The 21,478-nt window shown below is 40.8% G+C and overlaps 1 protein-coding gene across 3 annotated transcripts in view; it reads right to left on the bottom strand.

The window, feature by feature from the left end:
- The window catches only part of XYLB (xylulokinase), an 83,177-nt gene extending 62,266 nt beyond the window's left edge, over positions 1-20,911 (bottom strand). Inside the window, exons 1-12 of one of the 3 annotated variants that reach the window (XM_039712824.1) lie at positions 19,779-20,911; positions 17,410-17,492; positions 16,525-16,594; positions 15,224-15,304; positions 13,902-13,988; positions 12,653-12,781; positions 11,319-11,384; positions 8,370-8,442; positions 2,906-3,024; positions 1,697-1,778; positions 730-770; positions 210-325 (exon numbers count right to left, since the gene is read on the bottom strand). In XM_039712824.1, coding sequence (XP_039568758.1) covers positions 210-325; positions 730-770; positions 1,697-1,778; positions 2,906-3,024; positions 8,370-8,442; positions 11,319-11,384; positions 12,653-12,781; positions 13,902-13,988; positions 15,224-15,304; positions 16,525-16,594; positions 17,410-17,492; positions 19,779-20,099 — 1,268 coding nt within the window. In that variant the 5' untranslated portion in view covers positions 20,100-20,911. The remainder of the gene's footprint in view (positions 1-209; positions 326-729; positions 771-1,696; positions 1,779-2,905; positions 3,025-8,369; positions 8,443-11,318; positions 11,385-12,652; positions 12,782-13,901; positions 13,989-15,223; positions 15,305-16,524; positions 16,595-17,409; positions 17,493-19,778) is intronic. The other 2 variants (XM_039712814.1, XM_039712806.1) reach the window with 2 other exon arrangements.
- Between the last annotated feature and the right edge of the window lie 567 nt (positions 20,912-21,478).

Here is a 21,478-nt window from a genome sequence, read left to right as displayed (position 1 = left end):
CCTCCACAACTGTGCAGTTTCAGTTCCTCAGATTAAACAATAGGAATGCTATAAGGTTGATGGAAATGTTTCAGCAGTAGATTGCCATATACCGTAGAGAATGCTGAATGTTCTATTCATTATCATTTCACAAAAGAAATAAAAAGCACTAACAGAGAGAAAGAAATATATGTTATCGATCCCAGATGTAAAAAAATAAATTATATTACCATAAAAGGGCCATATATGTTTGAGAATCAACAGGATTGCAGAGAATATGACCTTCTAAGGCAGGAGTTGGCTCTTGGATCCACAGGAACAATGTGTCACTTGTGCCAAGGCTAATCTGGAGGGAAAAAAAAATAATTGAAGCCTTATCACAATGTGCATGGAAAGCAATACAGAAATTAAATTAAAACCATTTGTTATTGCCACTAATTGTTTTTAAATTACACATTAAGTCAATTGGATTTGTGTTGAAGCTAGCTCTGACTTAGGCTGTCATGCCAGTGAAATACATACTAGATGGAGACTTAGGTTTTAATGTCTGGAGTGTTAGTTAAAAATAGTCACAAGAGTTTACTTAAAATCTTTCAGGCAGCTTACAGATTGATAGAAATAGAACAAGCATGAGTCCAATAAGCAGCAAATCAACACCAGCAGGTATATTTAACTGGCAACCTGCAGCTATTTACATTTCAAGTATTTCAAGCATCCAAGGACAGTTTTCAGGAAAGTGTTTTGACTTACTGCAATGTCTCCTTCTTGAAGTCTCATCCCTGCCAGTGATGCTGAAAGCAAAAAGAATACCAGGTACAAAGGTAGTTCTTTGACTCAATTACAGTCTGTTACCTGAGACATCATAGGACATTACAAACACCCTCCCAAAGTACAATATAAATGGCAATATGCTCCCAGTGGCCTTGGGCTATCCACCATAAAAGATGGGCAAAACTTTTGGGTGAGGGTGGGAATTTTTTAATAAAATCAAAATGCTCAAGACAAGACAACAGAACAGCATGATTTTTCTAATGGTTTATGTATTCAGGTTTTATACACAGTGGACCCTTGAGTAACAACACAGTTTAGAGGAGGAACATTTCTACTTCCATCACATTATTCACATTTTTATTGGACTAAATTGAATTTGGGTCTCTAGAAGAAAAACCGGACTTTTGGGAAATGCAGAGATTCAAACCTTCATAAGCTACTGTAATATATGTAATTTTCTTTACACTGAAACAGTCTCCAGGATTCAAGAAACTGACCCTGAATTAACACTTTCCCTTGTACTTAGATTTATCAGTCTTACAAAAGGTCAGTTCTAAATCTGAGAGAAAGTCAACAAGGTCCATCTGCACCTTTTTGCTTGAAAAGATACAAAAGCATTTTTTAAAATTCATATTCTCTAAGCGAAAATGTTAGCAGTTCATAGTAGGGACAGTTTCTCATAACAGAAACTGAAATTATCAAGAGGTAAATGAATTCACCTCTGATTACTTGGCAAAAGAAAATTAATTTGTCATATATAGCCTATCCAAGATATTTCTATCTCAAAAGAATCAGTGATGGAAGGGTGATGGGAGGAGGAATTAATGCTGATAAAAACAATATTCTGTCATTTTATAGGCAGCATCTGAGAACCAGTGAGATAGATTTAGAATTTCAGTACATACATAATCATATCCACTGAATCTTGCACAGTTAATCATCTCACCTGGATTGTCTCCTGTAAATGCTACTATTTTACAGTCTGGGCTAAACCCATAACGTTGACTATAATATGGAGAAATGGGCCCCTAAGGAAGGAAAGAAAGAGAGGAAAAAAAGCTAAAAAAATGGAATGCAATCTTGCAATATATGACAATATATTGTTAACACAGAACTGAAAAACCCTAGAGCAGCTACAAGAATAATTTCTGAACATTTAAGGTACAAATGAATATTTTAAAAATTTTTAATGCTCTTTTCTCATTGTAGTTGTTGAGAACCTCACAGGAATACCCTCAGATTAGATTTGAAAGCAGGCTAGTAAATAGGAGCATTTTAGCTTTGGGTCTTTCTTCAGTCATTCACATCAAGTACCATAAACACATCTATCTGTTTTGCACATATACATGAATATTAATAGCTAGAAATTAGAAATTCAATGCAAACATAAGAGGAAATACAACATTAATATACATCACAGCATCAAATGCTGGAATATGACCCCTATTATTTTAGAGGTCAAGAACTGTATTCTTTTAAGCCACATTTGATAGCCATTGAGAAAAAAGCAGACGAAAACTACCCATAAAAAACACAAGAACACCTATAAGGATTTTTTTTATATGTTCCTCTCCATTACAGATCAGCAGTGAATTCAGAGGGCTCAGGTGATGGGTATCTCCACTGCCTCACATGTGCACAGCTAAAGAATAGCTGCTTTTGTGCTGGGTAGCAAGACAAAACTCATTTACTCAGGAGATGTGAGGCTTGATTTGATTTCACCATTATGCTACGTGAACTGAGGAGCTTTAAATATCCCAAATTATTCACAAAGATTACCTCATTAACTCTGCAAACAGCTTAAAACAAGATCTCTGTTGAGAAATGCAAATGCAGGGTTCTGTTTCTGCAGCAATAAACACCCATGCACAGTTCTGCAGTGGCCAGGTGCTCTGGGGGATGGGAGAGAGAGGACCCCAAAAATTCTTATCATTGGAGCATCTACCAAAAAGTCTCTCACACAGCCCAGGGCATGCAAGAATTCAAAGAGACCAAAGCTGTGATGGGTGCCAGTTTCCAAAGATCTGATCAACACCTTCAGAACACAGCTGGAAATATTAAAGCAGCAGCACTGCTCACACAAATGCACTCCATGTGCCATTGGCAGAACTCCCAGCAAAGTTGTTGCTTACAACTCTTCTGGCCAGGGACATACCAGGACTGAGTGGGATGCTACAGGGCATCCTAGTCTCTCCTCTAATCCAGGGGCACAAGCATCAAGGCAGGGCTTTGACCATGCCTTTTCCCAAATCTGCAGCAAGTTCATCCCAGAACCTACAAGACAGATCAAAAGAGGAAGTGCAGAGGATTAAGCAAAGACCGGAAAATTCCAACAACAGAAAATTTACAGATGTATATTTTACACTTAAAGAGAACATTTTCAGTTCTTCTAAGAATGAAAGATACTGATAATTTAACCTCTGGAGAGATTTCACCTGAAAAAGTAGCAGAAAATGCTTCTCTGATGTACAAGGCACTAGGCAATTCAGTCATTCACAAATTATTAGTAAAGACAAGAATATCAATGCCTCCCCATCAAGTCCCTCCCAGATCTTCTACCAAGTAACTAAAAATGATGAAACAATGTCCCTTGAAGACATGTTGTGCTCAGCAGAGACCTAAAAGTGAAGAAATTCTCCCTTCAGTGGGATGGCTTTACATTACTCCTGCCTTTGAGCAGAATATCCTAATCCACACTGACTAATCTTCCTCCATATCAACATTTCCCTTTTCAATTTTTCAAATAAAGCCTCTAATTTTGAGGATAATTTGGTATCCAGATTTGAATACCAAAGCCATGATTTTCAGGCATGCTGAGCAGCTCAGCTGAAATCTGCAACACCTGCAAGCGTGCAAACCTCTTAAGGCCAGATTCTGTGAAATTAGGCTGCTAAAAGCATAAATAACTGATTTGCTCACCTGTTTTCTCACCAGAACTATCATTAGATCTGAGAAAGGACTTTGCAGTTTTGGTTTGGTTTCTCATTGCTCTTTTCTCACTGTTTTTATTGCTGGTTTAAAAGTTAATTGAAGTTGGTTACTGGCCAAATCTATATAACATACTGAGCACTCCACACCCCTGGCTTATGATTCTAAGATGCCTTTAATTGCACATTTCATTAGACTTGAAAATCTGTATTTCTGGTTAGTGCTGCTCGGGGACAGAGTAGTCTTATTCTAGATTAATATCAACTTCATTCCAAGGACTGCTTAGCCCTCAATTTATTGATCTCAGAAACACAGCCACATCCTCAGCTGAGCGCAGTGGAAAACTTGGTATTTCCTTCTGTTCAATACATTTTTAAGTTTTTCAAATGATAAAGATGGTGAAGTTGATGCCACATGCAGTGCCTGTGGAAGAAGACCTTGCTTGCAGTGCTGGGATGCTGAGGTGGAAAAGGATTCAAATCCCACCTCAGCTCATCACAAGGCTCCAGCAGTGCTTCTGCTCTAAGAGCCTTCAACACACTCTGCTGCTGGTTACACAAGCACAACTGAGCCCAAACTATCAACTCCTGGCAGACTTTTTCATACAGGCTTAAAAATGGTCTAATAGCATTTATAAACAAACTTTATCTATTTATCAGTACAATCCTAAGCATGCCCAGTGTTGTCTGGACCTAGTGCTCCACACGGTGCTGTAAACAGAAAGTGCTGCACACGTGAGCTGAGACGCTGGAATAACCCAAGCCAAACAGCAGGATATTTGGATTATAATTAAAAACATTAAAATAGAATTAATTTTATTCAAAACAATCAACCCTATTTCAGGCAAGTTAAACAGATTTAAAATATTTGGCCTATGATGAAACAGCAGGAATTCTGACAGAGCATGAAGTGCAACAACCCTCCCACAGGCAAAGGATCCCTTTTCTGCCATCAAAATCACTACTTCACACCCAGAAAAGGAAAGATGGCAAGATTTACTCCAGCATATCTCATGTCTCTATGAGAGATCACTTTTAAATCCAGCCATCCCCTCCTTCCCAGAGTAAACTGTGCTCTGACAAGGTAAACTCAGCCCAGAGTCACCACGGCACTTTTCAGAGGTACAGGGTGTGAGCAGTGCTGTGTTCCATGCTCTCAGGCATAACAGGACTTTCTACAAGGAAATACAAAAATCTATAAATTTTCCTGGAAGAGTCCATTATTTAAAAGGCCAAGAACCTCTTCACTAAACTAAAGCAGTGAGGAACAGAATCTTTCAATAAATAGGATTTTTCTACAGAAGGATTAGCTGTTGTTTTCTGCAGGTTTTTGTTTGGGTTTTTTTAATCCTTCTCAGTCCACGTCCCACAAACCAAGAGAGACACTTCACCAGAATCCTCCAGTGCAATTCTATAAGACATTAGGGCAGCCTTCAATTTTCCCTACATAAAACAGAAAAGCTTCTAATCTTTCTAACTGAATGTTTACATTATACAGAAACAGCACTTCAGTTTGACTGGTAGATGCAGTGGCACGAAGACTTTCATACGCCCTGAGAAAAGAGAGGTGCGGCAATTTGCCCCAACCTCAGAAACTCATTCAAAAAATGTGAAACAAATGTTTTAGAAGAACTATTAATCTGTTGGGCTGGATTCATCGTGTCCAGCTGTGGGCATGGGAGTCTCAGTGGAAAATAAAAATCATAAATAAAAATGAATGCTCCTCTGATTATACAAGGAGTGATTCACACTGAGTTCCTACCTCTAGCACCTCTGCTCATGTTAAGCACCACAAAGTTTAACATACAAAATCAGTAACAATCTGAGGAGTGAGGGGAGAAAACAAGCAAAAATCAAAGGCAGCCCTTTGACTGATCACCCCGTCAGCAGTGAAGGTCAACAGCCAAGGCCATGGCACAGTAAAAACTGAGGAAAGGATCAAAACATGGACTAATAGATTTCCATATTTCACTGCAAACATCACTGGCTTTTAGCACAGAATGACCAGGAGCACAAGCAGGACTTGCTAATATTTATTACAAATATAGAAGTGATGAACTCTTGGGGGGAAGGGGGAATACAAACACTTCCATTGCAATGACCCAGCGATGCAGACTAACTGGTTGTATTAATCCACAAAGTAAAGATCAATATTTGCATACATTTATAAGCAGTTAAGTGCATCTGTTTCTGCATTACAGCACTCTGGACTGGCTTTTCAGTGAGCTAAAGCCATGAGAAGTGTAACTGCTGATGCCACACAAGCTACAGGAGGAGTAAATTCAGCCCACCACACCACTTTTGAAAAAGCTTCAGTCCAACACATCCTTTTTTGGTGGAACAACAAAAAACAAGTGTGCTAAGCTACAATTTGCCTAAGGCTCTTGGAAAAGCATTTCAAAAGATAAAGCTTCTCTAGGTCAAGGGCTGAATTGCTGTTCTTTAAGGTGTCTTCTAAAAGAAACAATGCCCCAAGTGTTCAACTTCTTAGGTCCCAGATGTATCTTACTTTTAACATCTGCACAATATAAATAAAAATCATTCTTCATTCCACTAGAAGGTAATTTCATTTTTTAAATCAATCACTCAGGGTGCTCAGCCATTCATAAGTGATTTGAACCTTAAAAGATTGGACCTTTAAGAAGAAAAATAAAAAATCCTGAAACTGAATAGCACATTTCCCACAATAACCTGCCAATTTGGAGATAAGTTATTGTGTAGAGCTAAACAATTTGACAGGGTCTTTTAAAGATGATATGACCTGAAGTTAAACCTACAGAAATGAAGAATAGGTCTATTATATGAACATTATTTTGAGAGATGCATTTTAAACTACAATACACAGGTGCTAAGTAAAAGATCAAGTGAATTGCAAGAAATTGTAAGTGACAAGAAAACAACTTTTTCAGCTGCATCCAAATAACTACTGCATCCACTATACTTATATTTTATTACTGGAATTAGAATTCTCTCTCATTATATTAACAGAAGAAAGGAATGAATGAGGAAAAATATAGCTTACAATGCCAAAAAATCTTTTGTCTTGTAAAGAGAACTGTAACATCCTGCTTAGTTCTCTTATTTCACACAAAGATTTAATAGTCTTACAAGCTCTGAACAGCACATAACATTTATTCAGGTTCTGTAAATACCCACAGGTGTAACAGAACACAGGTTCTCCCGGAACTGTTTGAAAAATGTGACTCATTTTCTAAGAAAATTTTCCAATTAAGGAAATTTTCTTTTTCTTTACTTTAAAATATTTTGTTTTCCAACAATTTTTCATGTTCTGAAATTGCAGAAGCATGGCTTTCCTCTACTTGCTTCCAAGCAAGAAAAGGTAAAGTAACATTATCAAAAAAATTAAAAAACCAAACACAAACAGGAGATATTTTTAATGCTTATAAAAATAAGCATTATTTTTAACCATTCAAATCAAAATTAACACTTTACTGTCATTGAAAAATAAAAATCCAGTATGTTTCTTTATCAGAAAAAGCACCCAAAGATTTCACTATCTCTCTTTGAAATACAGTAGGTGGCTGAGCAGCACAACTGCTCAGTATTTGGACTTGCTGAGGAGCAAAGTGCAAATCTCCAAGGAGTTATTGTTGCCAATAATACACCAAAAAAATTAAATAATAAAACTCAGCTGTGCCATACTTGGCTAAAAGGACAGGACCAGAAAACAGATATAATAATCTCACAAATGGTATGAAATAAGCATGGATTGCCTTGCCATTTCTGAGGTCTCGAGTATAACTGGAAGCTCTGATAGCAAGTAAGTTGTCCACTAGCTAAAATTGAGGTGTCTTGTCTTTTCCTGTAAGATTTGATGGAATAACAAAAGAGAAAAAATGAATTGGTCTTAACACATGGGTGTCAACCATGTCTCTGTAATGCAAAAATTCTGTAGAGAATTGTTATCCCTTGTTATCTAACCTTTCAGCTCTGAAATATGTCTTCTCTTAGTTTCAGAGCAGAAATCAGAAATGCATTTTAGAAATAACAGCCGAGCTCCCAGGAAAATGCTTTTCTTTGTAACTGCCATTTTAAATTGCCATTTAAAAGCTGGATAACTGAGATAACACACAACAGAAAAGAGAAACAGTAGTCTTGTCACTTCTTTGTCTTTGTTATGATGAATGGAGAGATATGGAAGATTTCTTTTTTCAGCTGGGTTTAGTACATTTTGCTTTATTTATGCTTTTTTTCCTGGTTCATTTTGAAAATATACTTCTGTTGTAGATCCATACTCCAGTTAGGTGGGGAAGAAATCATCACTATATACAACATGTTCACATCCTGTGCATCTCTGAGCTGAACCAGCAAAACCAAAGAACAAATGTCAGAACCCTGAAGTTTTGTTTAGGATTCCACAACTTTCTGATGCCTCTAGAAGATCTTTCACCTCTCCTTTATACATCAGAAAAAAATGAAAAAGCTATAATTGCATTTAAGACTCTTTTCTGTGGATCCATTTGATAGAATTGGGAATCAGTATGATGGGGAGAGATGAGCATAGCAAACATCAAAATGAAAGGAGTAACTTAGCTTAAAATCTAATATACTTGTCATTAAAATTTAAAGATTGAAAACAAACACCAGGCACCTTGTCTCCCATCTATGTAATGTGGGGATGGGAAGGAAATTTTCCTTGTTAAACTTACTATGAAAAAAGCCCACACTTACCATCACTATAATCAATGGGTGCATAAGTTCCTAGGAAAAGGGAAGCTGCAAAGCTGCTGACCAAAGAGATTCTCTGCAAAAAAACCCAAAAACAGTGAGAACTAGTAAGTCACATCAGTATTCACTTCAAAGAGAGTAAGTAGAAAGCAAATAAAATAACTGGAAGCAGCAAATGTTAATAGATGCTTAAGGTTAGGCCCAGAGAGCACACAAAAATACACCTAGGATTATTCAGTTCTGACCATCCCAGTAATACAGCACATATCAATCTAAAAGTAACTTCATTATAAAAACTGTTAATAGCTCTGCCTTCTGAAACATGCAAAACACACCTCGTATGTTATCATATTCTGTGTTAGCATGAATCCACAGCTTCAGACTATCACAAAGATTTCAAAGAAAAAAAAAATCTCATTTTCAAAGAAAAACCCTTCCTAAGGAAAAAAAAAATAGCACACACCAAAAAAACCAAAAGAAACCCAAAACCACCTGTGTGTTATGACAGGGGAAATGCTCAGAACCCTGCTCTGCCCCACCCACAGCACAGGTCTGTAAGTTTTAGAAGCTCTGGCAAAGCTCTTGGAGCACCTTTAGCACCTCAGTGTGACCTCCTGCCTTCCTTCCAGCTGAGACCCCAGACCTCCCTGGAGTTACTCCAGGAGCTGGAAATAATCAGCTTGGAACTGAGCCACTGCCTGCAGCTCTGCCTCAGGGCATGCTCCAGCTGCATGACACCCAGCTGGCCAAAAATGGGGTAGGGCTGGCCAAAAATGTCCCATATGACACTGATCCACCACAAACCTTCCTCCTCTTCACCTCTGCTGTGTGAACTACCAGGTTCACCAGCCACCACCAGGCTTTCTGCATGATCAAGGATTGCCTGATCTCCAGAAGCTGGCACAAAGGCAGACAAATCCCTCATTCTGTGCTGTGACTCACTCAGAAGAAATGTGGTTGTCACCCAAATAACAAAACAGAATCAAACCTCTACAGGTGGAGTGAGCCAGAAATGCCAGGTTTTTATTAATGATCACAAAACCACTGCTTCACAGCATTTGAGGGCAGCCTGTAGCCAGAGATCTAAGAGGTGGTTGTAATGGCCAGGAAATTTAATGATGTATTTGCTCTTTGTGCACCTCTCCCCAAGAATACAATCCCATTGTGCTCAGATAACAAAGGCCTACCTTCCGTGGTGCCCCAGTGGGCACTAGCTGCCTGAAATGGAAGGAAAAAAGGATGAAGTTAAACTGTGAATCAGCCAGCCAGTTTAGCAAGCTGACCTACAGAAGCAAAAGCATCCACCTTCCACATGTCATTGGGACTGCCAAGCTGTTAAGTGCTCCTTGAGGGTCCCCAAGAGCAGCTCTGGCAGAGATGTTTTGTGCTTGAATGCATCTTGCATAAGCTTTATTGCTAAAATTTGCCATCAATTCAAACAGCCCTCAAAGTCTGAAATTGGTTTAACCAGTTGTCAGTCCCACTTCCCCCCAGTAACATATCTTTCTCTAAATTTGGTCTTAAGCTTATGATCAGACAGTATCAGTGTTCTGCTTCATCTCATACCTTACTAGTTACAATAAGACTGTTAAAGAAAAGAAGGAAAAAAAAATTAAAATCAAGCATTCTCCAACAAAATACAGAGTCAACACTGCAATTCACTTTCTCATGAAATGAACTGCTTCATACAGGGGTGAGATTTAAATAAATAAACCCACAAAAAAATTAATGCTATCAAGAACTGAAACCAGGTCTTCCTTACTCCCCTTTGTAAAAATGGGGTCTATGTTTCTCCTTTTCCAGCCAATGGGAACTTCACCAGACTGCCAAAACTTCTCAAATATGATGGATGGTGGCTTAGCCACTTCATCCACCAATTCCCTCAGGACCTATGGAAGTATTTCATCAGGTCCTTGTGCAGCTTCAGGTTCCTTAGATGGTCCTGAACTTAATCCTGTCCTACACTGGGTGGTTCTTCACTGTCCCAGCCCCTGCCTTTGCCTGCTGTGACTCAGGTGATGTGGCTGGAACTCTTGCCAGTGAAGGTCAAGACAAAAAAGTCCTTGAGTACCTGGCCTTCTTCACAGCCTGGGTAACCAGGCCTCCCATTTCCTTTGGAGAGGGAATACATTTCCAAAATCTTCCCTTTGACATACCTATAAATTCTTTTCTCCTTGCCCTTGATGTCCCTGGTCAGATTTAATTTTGTCACGGTTTTAGCTTCCCTGAACTGATCCCTAACTGCTCAGAGGGCCTCTCTGTATTCCTACTGCCTTTATTTCCACCTTCTGTAGGCTTCTTTTTTGTGTTTGAGTTTGTCCAGGAGCAATTTGTTCATCCACACAGGCCTCCTGATGTTTTTGCCTGACTCAATCTTAGTTGGGATGCACCACCTCAGAGCTTGGAGGAGCTGATCCTTGAACATGAACCAGTTTAGGAGAGCCTGTATCCTTCCATTCCAACACTCCAGGAGGCATCCCTGTGATGCCAAAAGGATCATAACCCCCTAATTCCTGTTTATTCACCACGCCATGTGTGTTTTCCAAGATATTTAATCTGGACCACCAATGAAGCTGCCTTTGCTGGCTGCTGCTGTCCTTCAGGTGCTCTCCTGCTGACCTGCCATCCCTCTCCAGGCTCTGGGTGTCTCCTTCTGGCACCAGCCTGATAGGAGTGGGAAGGTCTGAGGTTGTCCTCCCCCAACAACTTCAGTTTAAAGCTCAATTCACCAGCTCAAGAAGTATAACGCTCAAAGTAGAACTGATGTTGGGTTTTTATCTGCCTAACCACTAATAATTTAACAGAATTTTAAAAATTCTATTTTCATCTTAGTTTCAAACACAAGAATCAGAATAATCTTCAGCAAAAAGATCTGTAAAAACATCTGCACAAAATAAATTTTAAAAGACTTTCAACCATGTTTTCCAATAAAGGAATTGAAGTTAAGCCAACCTCAGTTTGCTTGTAGACTTCAGGATTCTGGCTGTAAATCTTTGCTATCTGGTTTCCTGTAAAACGCTGAGAAAGAAATGCAAATGCTTAGAAACACAAACCCTAAATGGAGTCAATAATCATTAACTCTGTGTAATGAGTTCAGAACATTGCACTTTGGATATTTAATTTGCCTGATGCATGATGAAAGTCAGTGCACAGCAGGCAATCTGCACTAAACAGGGTATAACACACAGTCTCATTATGAGAATTTTGTTCACCTTTGAAAAAAAAAAAACATGTGGAAAAGCATTACTATCCATAATTTACATTTCAGAAATGACAGTTCAATGGAATGAATCACACTTATTCTGTGCACAGGAACCAGCACAATTCAAATGCTGCCTTCAAATCCTTGAAAAGGTTTAAGCTACACAATCTATGTGCCTGCCTGTGAGGCAGGTGAATTGAAATTAAAGCAGGAAGTTTCATACTCAAAGCAGAAACTCCAGCACAGGCTAAAAACAGCTGTAAGAATATTTATTTTTCATCCATGTACTATGTCAGATAATCAAAAAACCTTTTAACACTGAAACCTTAACATTTAAGAAGTGAAAAATAAACTGTTAGTGGTATGCAAAGTCTGATTTCAACATCGGCCATAAACCTTGCATGATGATTCAGAAAGAGAAACACCAGTTTGTGAGGTTAAAGCCTTATTCTGATGAATTGAGTATGAGTAGCCAGGGGCTGAGGTGCCTGCAGGGCAGCCCTGCTCCCACTCCAGAACTCGTTGTCACAGTTACAAGGAGGGAAGAGTCAGGAAGAGCAGACAAGTGACAGCACAGCTCTGACAGTGTCCCAAGCCTCTGAAACACTTTTTAGGTCAACAGCTGCTTGTCAGCTTCCAGGGAATATGAAAAGGCCAATCTTTTAATTGCAGAAGTAAGCTAGAGCATGATTCACAAGTAGGTGGATGGATTTACCCCAAACAAACCTGCAACACAAACTGGGTTTCCATCCCAATAGAAATGTGGCCACACAAGATGCTCCCAGGGGACAACGAGGCCCTGAGACTTTAAGCATGGCAACCCAACACTGCATTTTGGGAGCCACTGGCCAAATGCTCCAACTGCCTCCTGCAGCAAAATTTCCAGAGTTTGGCTCATTTCACTGTGAAATTTCTGTATGTCCCTTTGTGAGACTAATGCAAAGCACAGTAAGGTTGGAGTTCCTTCAGAAGCTTTGTCTTTCCTAGGTAATGGCTGATGGTTACCTGCTGCAGCTCCCTGGGGTGACAGAATTGTTTCCAGCACAGCATTCTGCTGGGAACTTCCTCCCCATCCATTCCTCACCTCATATGCCCGGGAGCCAGTGACACTGGCCAGGTGCTGGGCTCCCCCCAGGGCTTTCTCCAGTGCTCTGCACTGGGAGGCTGTGCTGGAATCCATCCAGATGGGACTGTCAACGACTGAAAAACAGCCCTGCAATGAAGAACACCCTCTGTTAGCAAGTCTGGTCTCTGAGAAGTCCCTGCTAGAGTAATGACATACAGCAGCCATAGGTATCAGCTCCCAGCTGAGCTCTCTGACGTGCCTTCTGCCCTGCTCTCAGCAGTTCCACAAAGCAGATATTGGGTAAAATGTTAGTTAGTGATGAAAAGTTCAACCCAAACTTTGCACCAGAGGCGAGCAACATTCTTTTTCTGCTGTCACTTCACAGACCCTGCAACACATCCTCTGGTAGCCAAAACCCCAGCCCCTTTTAGAACTCCTCCACAAACCACCAGATTATCTTCCCACAGCTCTGCTAACACATTTCTCCTTAATGCATGGCATAACCACCTGGAAATACAACTGTGGATTAATACACCATTTATTCCAGCATTTTTATGCCACTTCCATGAACTTTGCACAGATGAGACAGTTACAAAACTAATGATTTAGCACATTTAACACAAAAGTCTCCCTTTCAACATACATCTGTCCTTTCTGACACTGAAGTAAGGGAAGAAGGGTCTTCCAGAGGAAAGCTGAGTCCTCACAATTTTTCTTTTTAAATAAAAGCTTGTCAAGTGCGTGTTCAAAGCTCACCAATCACACACATATTAAATGTTGAGGTCAACAAGTTACTTGGTTAGGATTTTAAGTCCACACAACATTATACTTATATCCTTTTGGAAGCAAGTATAAACTGGTCTTTTTAAAATATATATATTTTCTTATGAAATAATTTGCACATCCTGCAAGGAAACTCAAGTACAGTGGTTGTTTTCACCACAATTTATTGTTAATATATTAAAAATGTAAAATATTTACGGATTTTTTACAAAAGTATTACATTTTCTAGAAGAACAAAGAGGCAGTTACTCTGACACAGAAAGTTCTGGGACACCCACTGGCACCTGTAAGCTTTTAAAGCAGAACATACTGCCATTCAGGAGAAAAAGAAGTGTCAAAAGTCCTACAACTGAAGGAATAACTACTACATTTCATTTGTGCTGCAGGGGCTTGCAGCCCAGCCAAACAAGAGGAAGAAAAGCAATGTGTAAGGATCAGAAAAAGGACAGTGTAGCCCTCCCTTCAGAGCTTTTGTGCACCTTACCTTTAGTGATTGATGTAAAGGTAGTTCAGGTGATGCATTCTTTAAAATGTGGATGCTTCCTTTTTTCCAGTACACACTCCCATGTTGCTGTAGGAAACACAGAAAGAGGAGTTGGAGATGCCCTCCCAAGCTTCAAACTTCATACCCTGATCTTACATTCTAAGGAACAAAAGAGCTCTCACCAAATTAGGACCAAAAAATGGCCCATTTCAAACCAAGTGTCTCATAAAAATCTCTTATTTAAGACTGAGCAAAGCAGACACTAAATCAGAATATTATTTTGAATTAAAGAATTTTCTAGTTGGAACAATTATTGCATTGTTAATGGCATTAGATACTTATTTGAGGGCTCTTTGATCTGTAGGCAGTCAAGATTTAGTTCTGTGCTATTTCAACAGAGCCCCCTTATCTATCAGTTACAAGCCTGTCCCCCTTGCTGAAGGGAGTAAAAGGGAATATGGGCAGTCTGGAAATCACCCCCTTTTTTCACTTGAGTAAGGTGGGATTATTTGACAGTCCCCAACTTGTGCTCCACTGAAGAATTCATAACAGAGCCTTGATGCCAGCTCTGATTTTCAGACACTTTACTCAGACTTTCAACAGCAATCAATGAAACATGGAGATAAAAGCAAGGGTTTTGATTAATTAGTCACAGATACATCAAGATGAATAACCTAAACCTCGCACGTCAGAGTTAGCTGTTGCTTTGGTGCTGTCCTCACCCTGAATATCGTCTGTGAAAGTTAAAAAAGCCTCTGTTGATTCTTTGGAGTACTAGGAGGAAACTGGCTAACTGACTAAATGTCAGGGTGGGTTTTGTAAACTTTTTTTAAAAGGCATTATGCATTACAGGCTAAATCATGGAAGCATTTTTGTCATTTCTGCATCATTTGGGTTTTGTTCTTTCTGTGCAGATCCCTGTCCTAGCCAACAAAAAACTGTTCAGTGGGATGTCACTGTGCTTTTAGCAAACTGTGCTCCTTGCTGGTTTTCCTACCCCATTTTCCACAAGAACCTGGATCTCCTGAAATTCAAACTGAACATAGAATTAAAACAACATGAAGCCAAGCAGTTCTGCACAATGCTGATCTAAACAATTGCACTGCAAACCTCATCCTCCACTCCCACCATCTTCTAGTGATTGCTCTGTGTGCTTCGGGTGTCCAGTTCCCCTGAGGAATGTCTGTGGATGCTTATGTAGAAGATTAGTTCTTATTTTATGCCATTGCAGTCTTCTGCCATACAATTGTTTAAATGTATCACTCAACCTTATACTTGATCAAAGAAATGCAGTAAAACTGAACTTTTCTGCATAAACTAACCTGGCCAGCACCAGACATAGCTCTGACTTGAGAGAAGTTAAAGCCTGAAGACTTCATCTTTTCCAAGATCATATCCAGAGCCTACAACAACAAACAGAATCAAGAATGACAGTAACGAGCTATCAAATTATGCATACTCACAATCTGGAATTAAACAGCAAATTCATGTCATCACTGATAAGAGTTCATTGGCAGATAATGAAAAATTAGTTAACGACTATGGACTTTTCAAAAATCTGCATAAATTAATTTATTAAGTGAGAGTCCATAAAAGAAAACTTGAATCACACAGGGGAAAAAATAAGATCTTTAAAGAAGCTGAATCACAAAGATCCATTCTTTGAATCCTAAATAAGAGGCAAAAGTTAAAGAATTCTAGTCCATTAAAAAGCACTTTAAGAGTGCTAGACACAAAGCAAGATTATCTTTTTTGTTCTTACTTTTGAAAATCTACAAAATCTTAATAGGGTACAGCCTGCACTCCATCCTACAAGACATTAGGTAACCTCACTACCAGTGCCAACAAATTCACAGATTCTTTAACATAAAGATAATTCAAGTGATTTTAGCACTTCAAGCACCTAGGTAAATTTTGTTCTTGACACATTTTCCTGAAGTTTAAAGCCTAAAATTAATCTGTCTTTAAATAGTTTAATTTAGATCAGCATTTCCCAGACTGTCTTGACAAATGGACCACTGCAGGACTTCCAAAGAAACATCATATATACCTACATAATCATATTACTAATTTAATAATTACAACAGTAATAAAATAGAAATACAATGCAATAGAAAATAATGCTGTACTTCAGAATAGACATCAGTGACAGTTACTGGGAACCAGTGAATAAATTGCTCTTTCACCACTTACCAGTTGCAACATCAATTGGTAAGCACAGCTTATTCTAAATGAAATAATAAGCTTAAGTAATATGGGTGCTACAAAAACACAGATTTAAGCAAGGCAAAGTGACAGCTGCCCCATTTGTGTGTGAAGGGGAAAAAAGAGTCTTTTCTCAAATGAAGGAAAGTCAGGAAGGAATTTCTCACACACAGAACGCTGTAATAGTAGAAAGTGAAGAAACAAAAAAAAAAAGCCATCAAAGTGTTAGCAATTTCTACTATGCTTATTGATAGCATTACTATTTGCATACCAAAGACACAGAACAACACTTCAAAGAAACAGAATGTAAGCAAAAGAACTATTTCTATTTGAGTGATGGGTTCCACTGTTGCTCACAATAAACTTTCATTTCTGTAGCAGCAAGGAAAAAGTTAATCCATATAAAGTTTGTTCATACCTTGACCCACATAAGCACTGGTGAAGTCACTGTCAGTCTGTCACTGTGAATGTAGACTCCACCTTGAGTCCTACAGAAAAACAGGATTTTCTCTTGGTAAATTCAGTAAATTTTTTCCCTGACAAGCAGAGTTCTTCAAGTTTATTAATGACCAAAGAGAATTTGCAATGCTTTTATGTTTAGAGCAAAGATCAGTGTTTGAAACATGTAAAAGCAAAAGCCAGCTCCTAGGAGGTGACATGTTTGACAGAATTGCAAAATAAGTAATTTTCAAGGAAAGGCCCTGATCCTGAAGATCTGTGATAGAATCCATTGCTGATATTGCTCATTGGCTGCATGTGATTCATAATTATTTCTGTCACAATTAGTGACTTGAACCTCAAAGATGAAGTTAAATTCTGCTGTTAAACTATCAAGTAAATAAATGTGTTTTATTGAATTTTGTGACTGGAGGATGACACTTGTCAATTCTACTCTATTGTTTAAGTAAGCAAATGCTGTCATCCTATCTTAACAACAGAATTTATCTCCAAATGTCTTTTAGATGTTCCCCTCATGCAATTTACATGGTGTTCTGAGAGCACCCAACCCAGTCACGTCCACAAGCCTGAAGTTCCAAAAGAAAAAGAATGGTTTATTTACATGTACTATTTTGGAGTATATTTTCTTAATTTATCTCCTGTTGGGAGCTCTTGTTATATTTACATTCAAGGAAGGCAAGAGCATATACTACCCTTGCAGACTGGGAAACATGAACATGGCATGACTTTTGCTGTGCCTCCATAAATATCAGTGAGACCACATAGGGCATCAGTCCCCTCACCCCAATCTCCAAAGTTTTAAATTACATTATCCAAGTAAAATATAAAATATAAAAAGCCTTACTTAAATTCCGGAAGGTCCTTATCAAAATGAACGTTATCTTCATAAATGACCCTCAGCTGTTCATCAATAGCAATGACTTTCAACTAGAAGATATAAAACAGGAAGTTAACAAAATCTAGCAATAATTTAATAGCACTGATGACTCATTTATAATAATTTAATTCCCACAGACAAAACGAAAAAAAAAATCACCTCAATCCATACAACTCACTGAAAGCAGGGCATACTTTTACATTAAACAAGTTATTATGTAAATTTCCAGAATGTTAGCTATTCAGCAACATGTGGGTTTGTTTGTTTGTATTTTCTTTCTCCTGCAATGCACAAGATTGGGTTACCGGCATGTGCTAAAGAACAGCAAACATGTTACCAGGCTCACAGCTTACTTCACAGTAGCCAGTTTCTCCAATTCCTCCAAAGAATACAGTATCTTAGATTAAAGATGTCATACACCTTCTCTTTTTGGCACCTCCTCTTTTTTCTAAATGAAAAAAAAAAAAATCACCTCAATCCATATACCTTGTCATATACCTTCTCTTTTTGGGCGCCTCCTCTTTTTTGCCTCACCTTACCAAGGAACCTCACGGACCCTTTAGGGTACCTTGAACACCTTTCCTGCTTCCCAGATGGTGAGAAAACCAAACTCTGCCCATTTGGCAAAACATTACAGAAGTGTATTTGGAGCTACTGCAACAGAAATCAACATCCCCAACTCCATAAAGCTGAGCCCTCCTGTAAGCATGAATTAGGAGTGTACCACAACCTTTCCTCATCTATCTTCACTGAAGTTCACCTAGTTCTGAAGAAAGGCAGAGGAGAAAAGCAAGAAGGAAGCTCACATTCTGTGCCTATTTCAACCGGGGGAGAGTGCAAACTGCTGCTAAAGGAACTGATTAAAAAAGAGCCTACAAAGACTGTCATCTCAAGGAGCTGCATTCAAATAACAAAGCCATCCCCATTTTTACCATAGTAGTGTAGAGCCATTATCTATGCCCTGGCACAACTCATTACCAACCTGCACTAGCTTAAAAATGGCTCTGACCCACTGCAGCTTAATTGGCTCTCTGCTTGCAGCATGTCCCCATAAAAACACTTGATCAACCTAACCTGGATGTGTCTTTTCAAGCTCCCAAACTTCAGCACAACCATAATGGTGATTTATGCTCGAACACCTATTTTTAACACGTTCAGGTCTCTGCACAACTCGGGCAGAGTTTCTATTCACAGTGCAGCAGTACCCGGCTGTGCCAACAAATCGGAATTTCAAGCAGAAACCTGAACACCCAGGCTCAGAGTCTTGATTCACACAAAGACACAGGGAAGCCAGGTTTGGGTGCAAATCCCAGGTCCTACAGCAGCAAGCAGAGGGGTCTATATGCAGTCTCTATATGAAGAAGGAACATAGCACTCCTCCAGGATTTAACCCATGCCTAGCAGGATGGGGAAGCAGGACACATTGGGATATACAACCCACTGCTTCAGATGGGGCAAACAGAAAGGGATGGAGGTGAAGGGGATATGAGAACAACCAGGTACATGCATTGTGTGCAGGCCATGGACATCTTGAAACACACAAGTCACTCAGAATTATTACAGCCATAAGCTAAAACACAGGAAGTTCCGCTTCAAAATGAGGAAGAACTTTGTTACATTGACTGTGGCAGAGCCCTGGAGCAGGATGCTCGGGAAGGACATGGAGCATCCCTCTCTGAAGACATTCCAAACCCATCTGGACATACTCCTGTGTCCAGGTGACCCTGCCTTGTAGCAGGAGGTTTGAGCTGGATGATCTCCAGAGGTCCCTTCCACAGACTGACAGAATCGGTCAGGTTGGAGGGATCATCAGATCCAACCCCCCTGCTTTAGGAGGCTCGTCCCTAAGGACCTGGCACAGGGTTCTGTGCAGACATCTATTGACCGTCTGCACTGACAGAGACTCCACAACCTCTCGGGGCAATCCAACGCTAGGGATTGTGTGATTCCGTGAATAATCTAGCATCAACCGTGCCCGGCTGCAGCGGCTGCGAGCCCCGGGCAGGGAGCCCCGAGCAGGGATCCTCGGGCAAGGAGCTCCGGGCAGGGAGCTCCGGGCAGGGATCCTCGGGCAGGGAGCTCCGGCCGGGCCCGGGCACCGCGAGCAGCCCCAAACCCGCCCGGGGAAGGAGGAGAGCAGGGACGGAAGGCGCGGGGAGGGGACGGAAGCGGCGAGACAGGGAAGGCCTGGTGCGATCTTGCTCGGTGGCGGCGGGAGCGCCGCGCTCATCCCCCGCATCCCTCGGGGCAGCCCGGGCCCGCGTTCGGAGCCGTGCCGGCAGCGCAGCCCCGCAGGGAGGGCAGAGCAGGGCAGGGGCGGGGAGGCGGCGCGGTACCTGCTGCGTGCTGAAATCCCAGCCCAGGTAGCAGGGAGCGGCCATGGCACGGCTCGGCACGGCACGGCTCGGCCGGGAGCCGCGGCAGGGACCGGGAAGGGGGCGGCTCTGCTGGCCCGGCCTCCCCGGGCAGGAGCGGCCCGGCCCCGCGGTTAATGAGGGCTCGGGGGGCAGGGAGCGGGGCGAGCGCTCCATCCCTCGCACGGAGGGGCCGGGAAGGGCTCGGGGGGGATGTGGTGGTGGATGGAGGCCGTGGCGGGGTGATGGTGCGTGGGATTGTCCCGATTCACGCACCGGGGCGAGGCGATGCTGTCCCTTCATTCCAGACTGCGCGAAGCAGGGAGCGGGGCGGTGACCCGCAAAAGGCTGGGGCGCAGGTCATCAAAAATTTACACTGTTTATACATTATAACAAATGACTTCCCCGGCATTTGAGTCCGTTTTGAGCAGGCAGTCCGTGAGCTGATGGTCGAGATTACCTGCTTATACATTATAGCAAAGGCGTCGCTTTTGTTGGTTACAAATTACGTGACTTTTCCCGGCATTTGAGTCCGTTTTGAGCAGGCAGTCCGTGAGCTGATGGTCGAGATTACCTGCTGCTGTGATCACTTTTCCCCCAGTTACTGCTCAGTTCTGCTGAATTCACTCTTGGTGGCTCTTGTCCAGCCCGTTCACCTCGGGACTATCTTCCCTTTTCCTTAAAACAACAAATTAGCCAAGCATATGAAATTCACAATGCAGTTTTTTCATCCTAACTGTCCAGCCACAGCTACTGGTTAGCAACTAAAAAATAACACCTGCAAGGTTTGACACAGACCCTTGTTCAAATCTTGAGGGGCTTGGGATGAGGATGATGGGGTGGTGGGATGATGTGGTGGTGGGTCACACTGTGCCAGTGTGTGCATGGGGCAGCTGAGCATGGATAACCAGCACCCATACACAGGGATCCCCAGGAGCAGCCCCCAGGCAGTGGGAGAACACCAGAGCTGCCATGCAGGAGCCACCCAGGGTCCAGAACCAAATCAAAGTGAGCAACATCAAGCCACGGTCCCAAAGGATTAATTAAGTTTTAATAACCTGTTACTGCAATTACCATCCCACAGCCCTGTTGTCGTATCACACTCTAATCAGCACAAACACACACAGCATTCCATTAAAAACCCCACTATTGTTACTTTGGCTGAAGTATTGTTTTCTAGTTTGCCTTTTTTTCACTTGGGAGGGCTGGGGAGGTTTTAGGGTTTTGCATTATCTGCCTGTGACAAGCAAAGTGGTATTCCTTAATCAAAAGGAGACTCATCTAAAATACACTTCCATTCTGCAATCAAGGCAGTATCTCAGCAGAGCCTTAATGAAGTCAAATAGGTTTTGCATGCCCAGGATCTTAATTTTTTTTTTACAGTACAAACAGTTAATTTGAGACAGCTCAGTTGGTCAGTGCATGGTGCTAATAATGCCAAGGTTGTGGCTTTGATCCCTGTATGGGCCATTCACTTAAGAGTTGGACTTGGTGATCCATGAGGTCTCTTCCAACTCAGAACGTTCTGTGATTCTAACTATAAAATATTATGAAATTTTTTCACAGACTGAGCATTTAAAAATATATCCAGTGATTTCTCAAAGCCTTAACACCCATAGGTTTACACTTTCAATACTTCTAGTTATTGTTATAAAGAACCATGGCCACGAGGCAGTGGTGGA

The sequence above is a fragment of the Passer montanus genome, unplaced genomic scaffold (assembly GCF_014805655.1).
Source record: "Passer montanus isolate IOZ18808 unplaced genomic scaffold, ASM1480565v1 scaffold10, whole genome shotgun sequence".
Lineage (NCBI taxonomy): Eukaryota > Metazoa > Chordata > Aves > Passeriformes > Passeridae > Passer > Passer montanus.
Note: the sequence above shows the minus strand (reverse complement) of the source record. Positions and strands in the feature narration are given on the sequence as shown.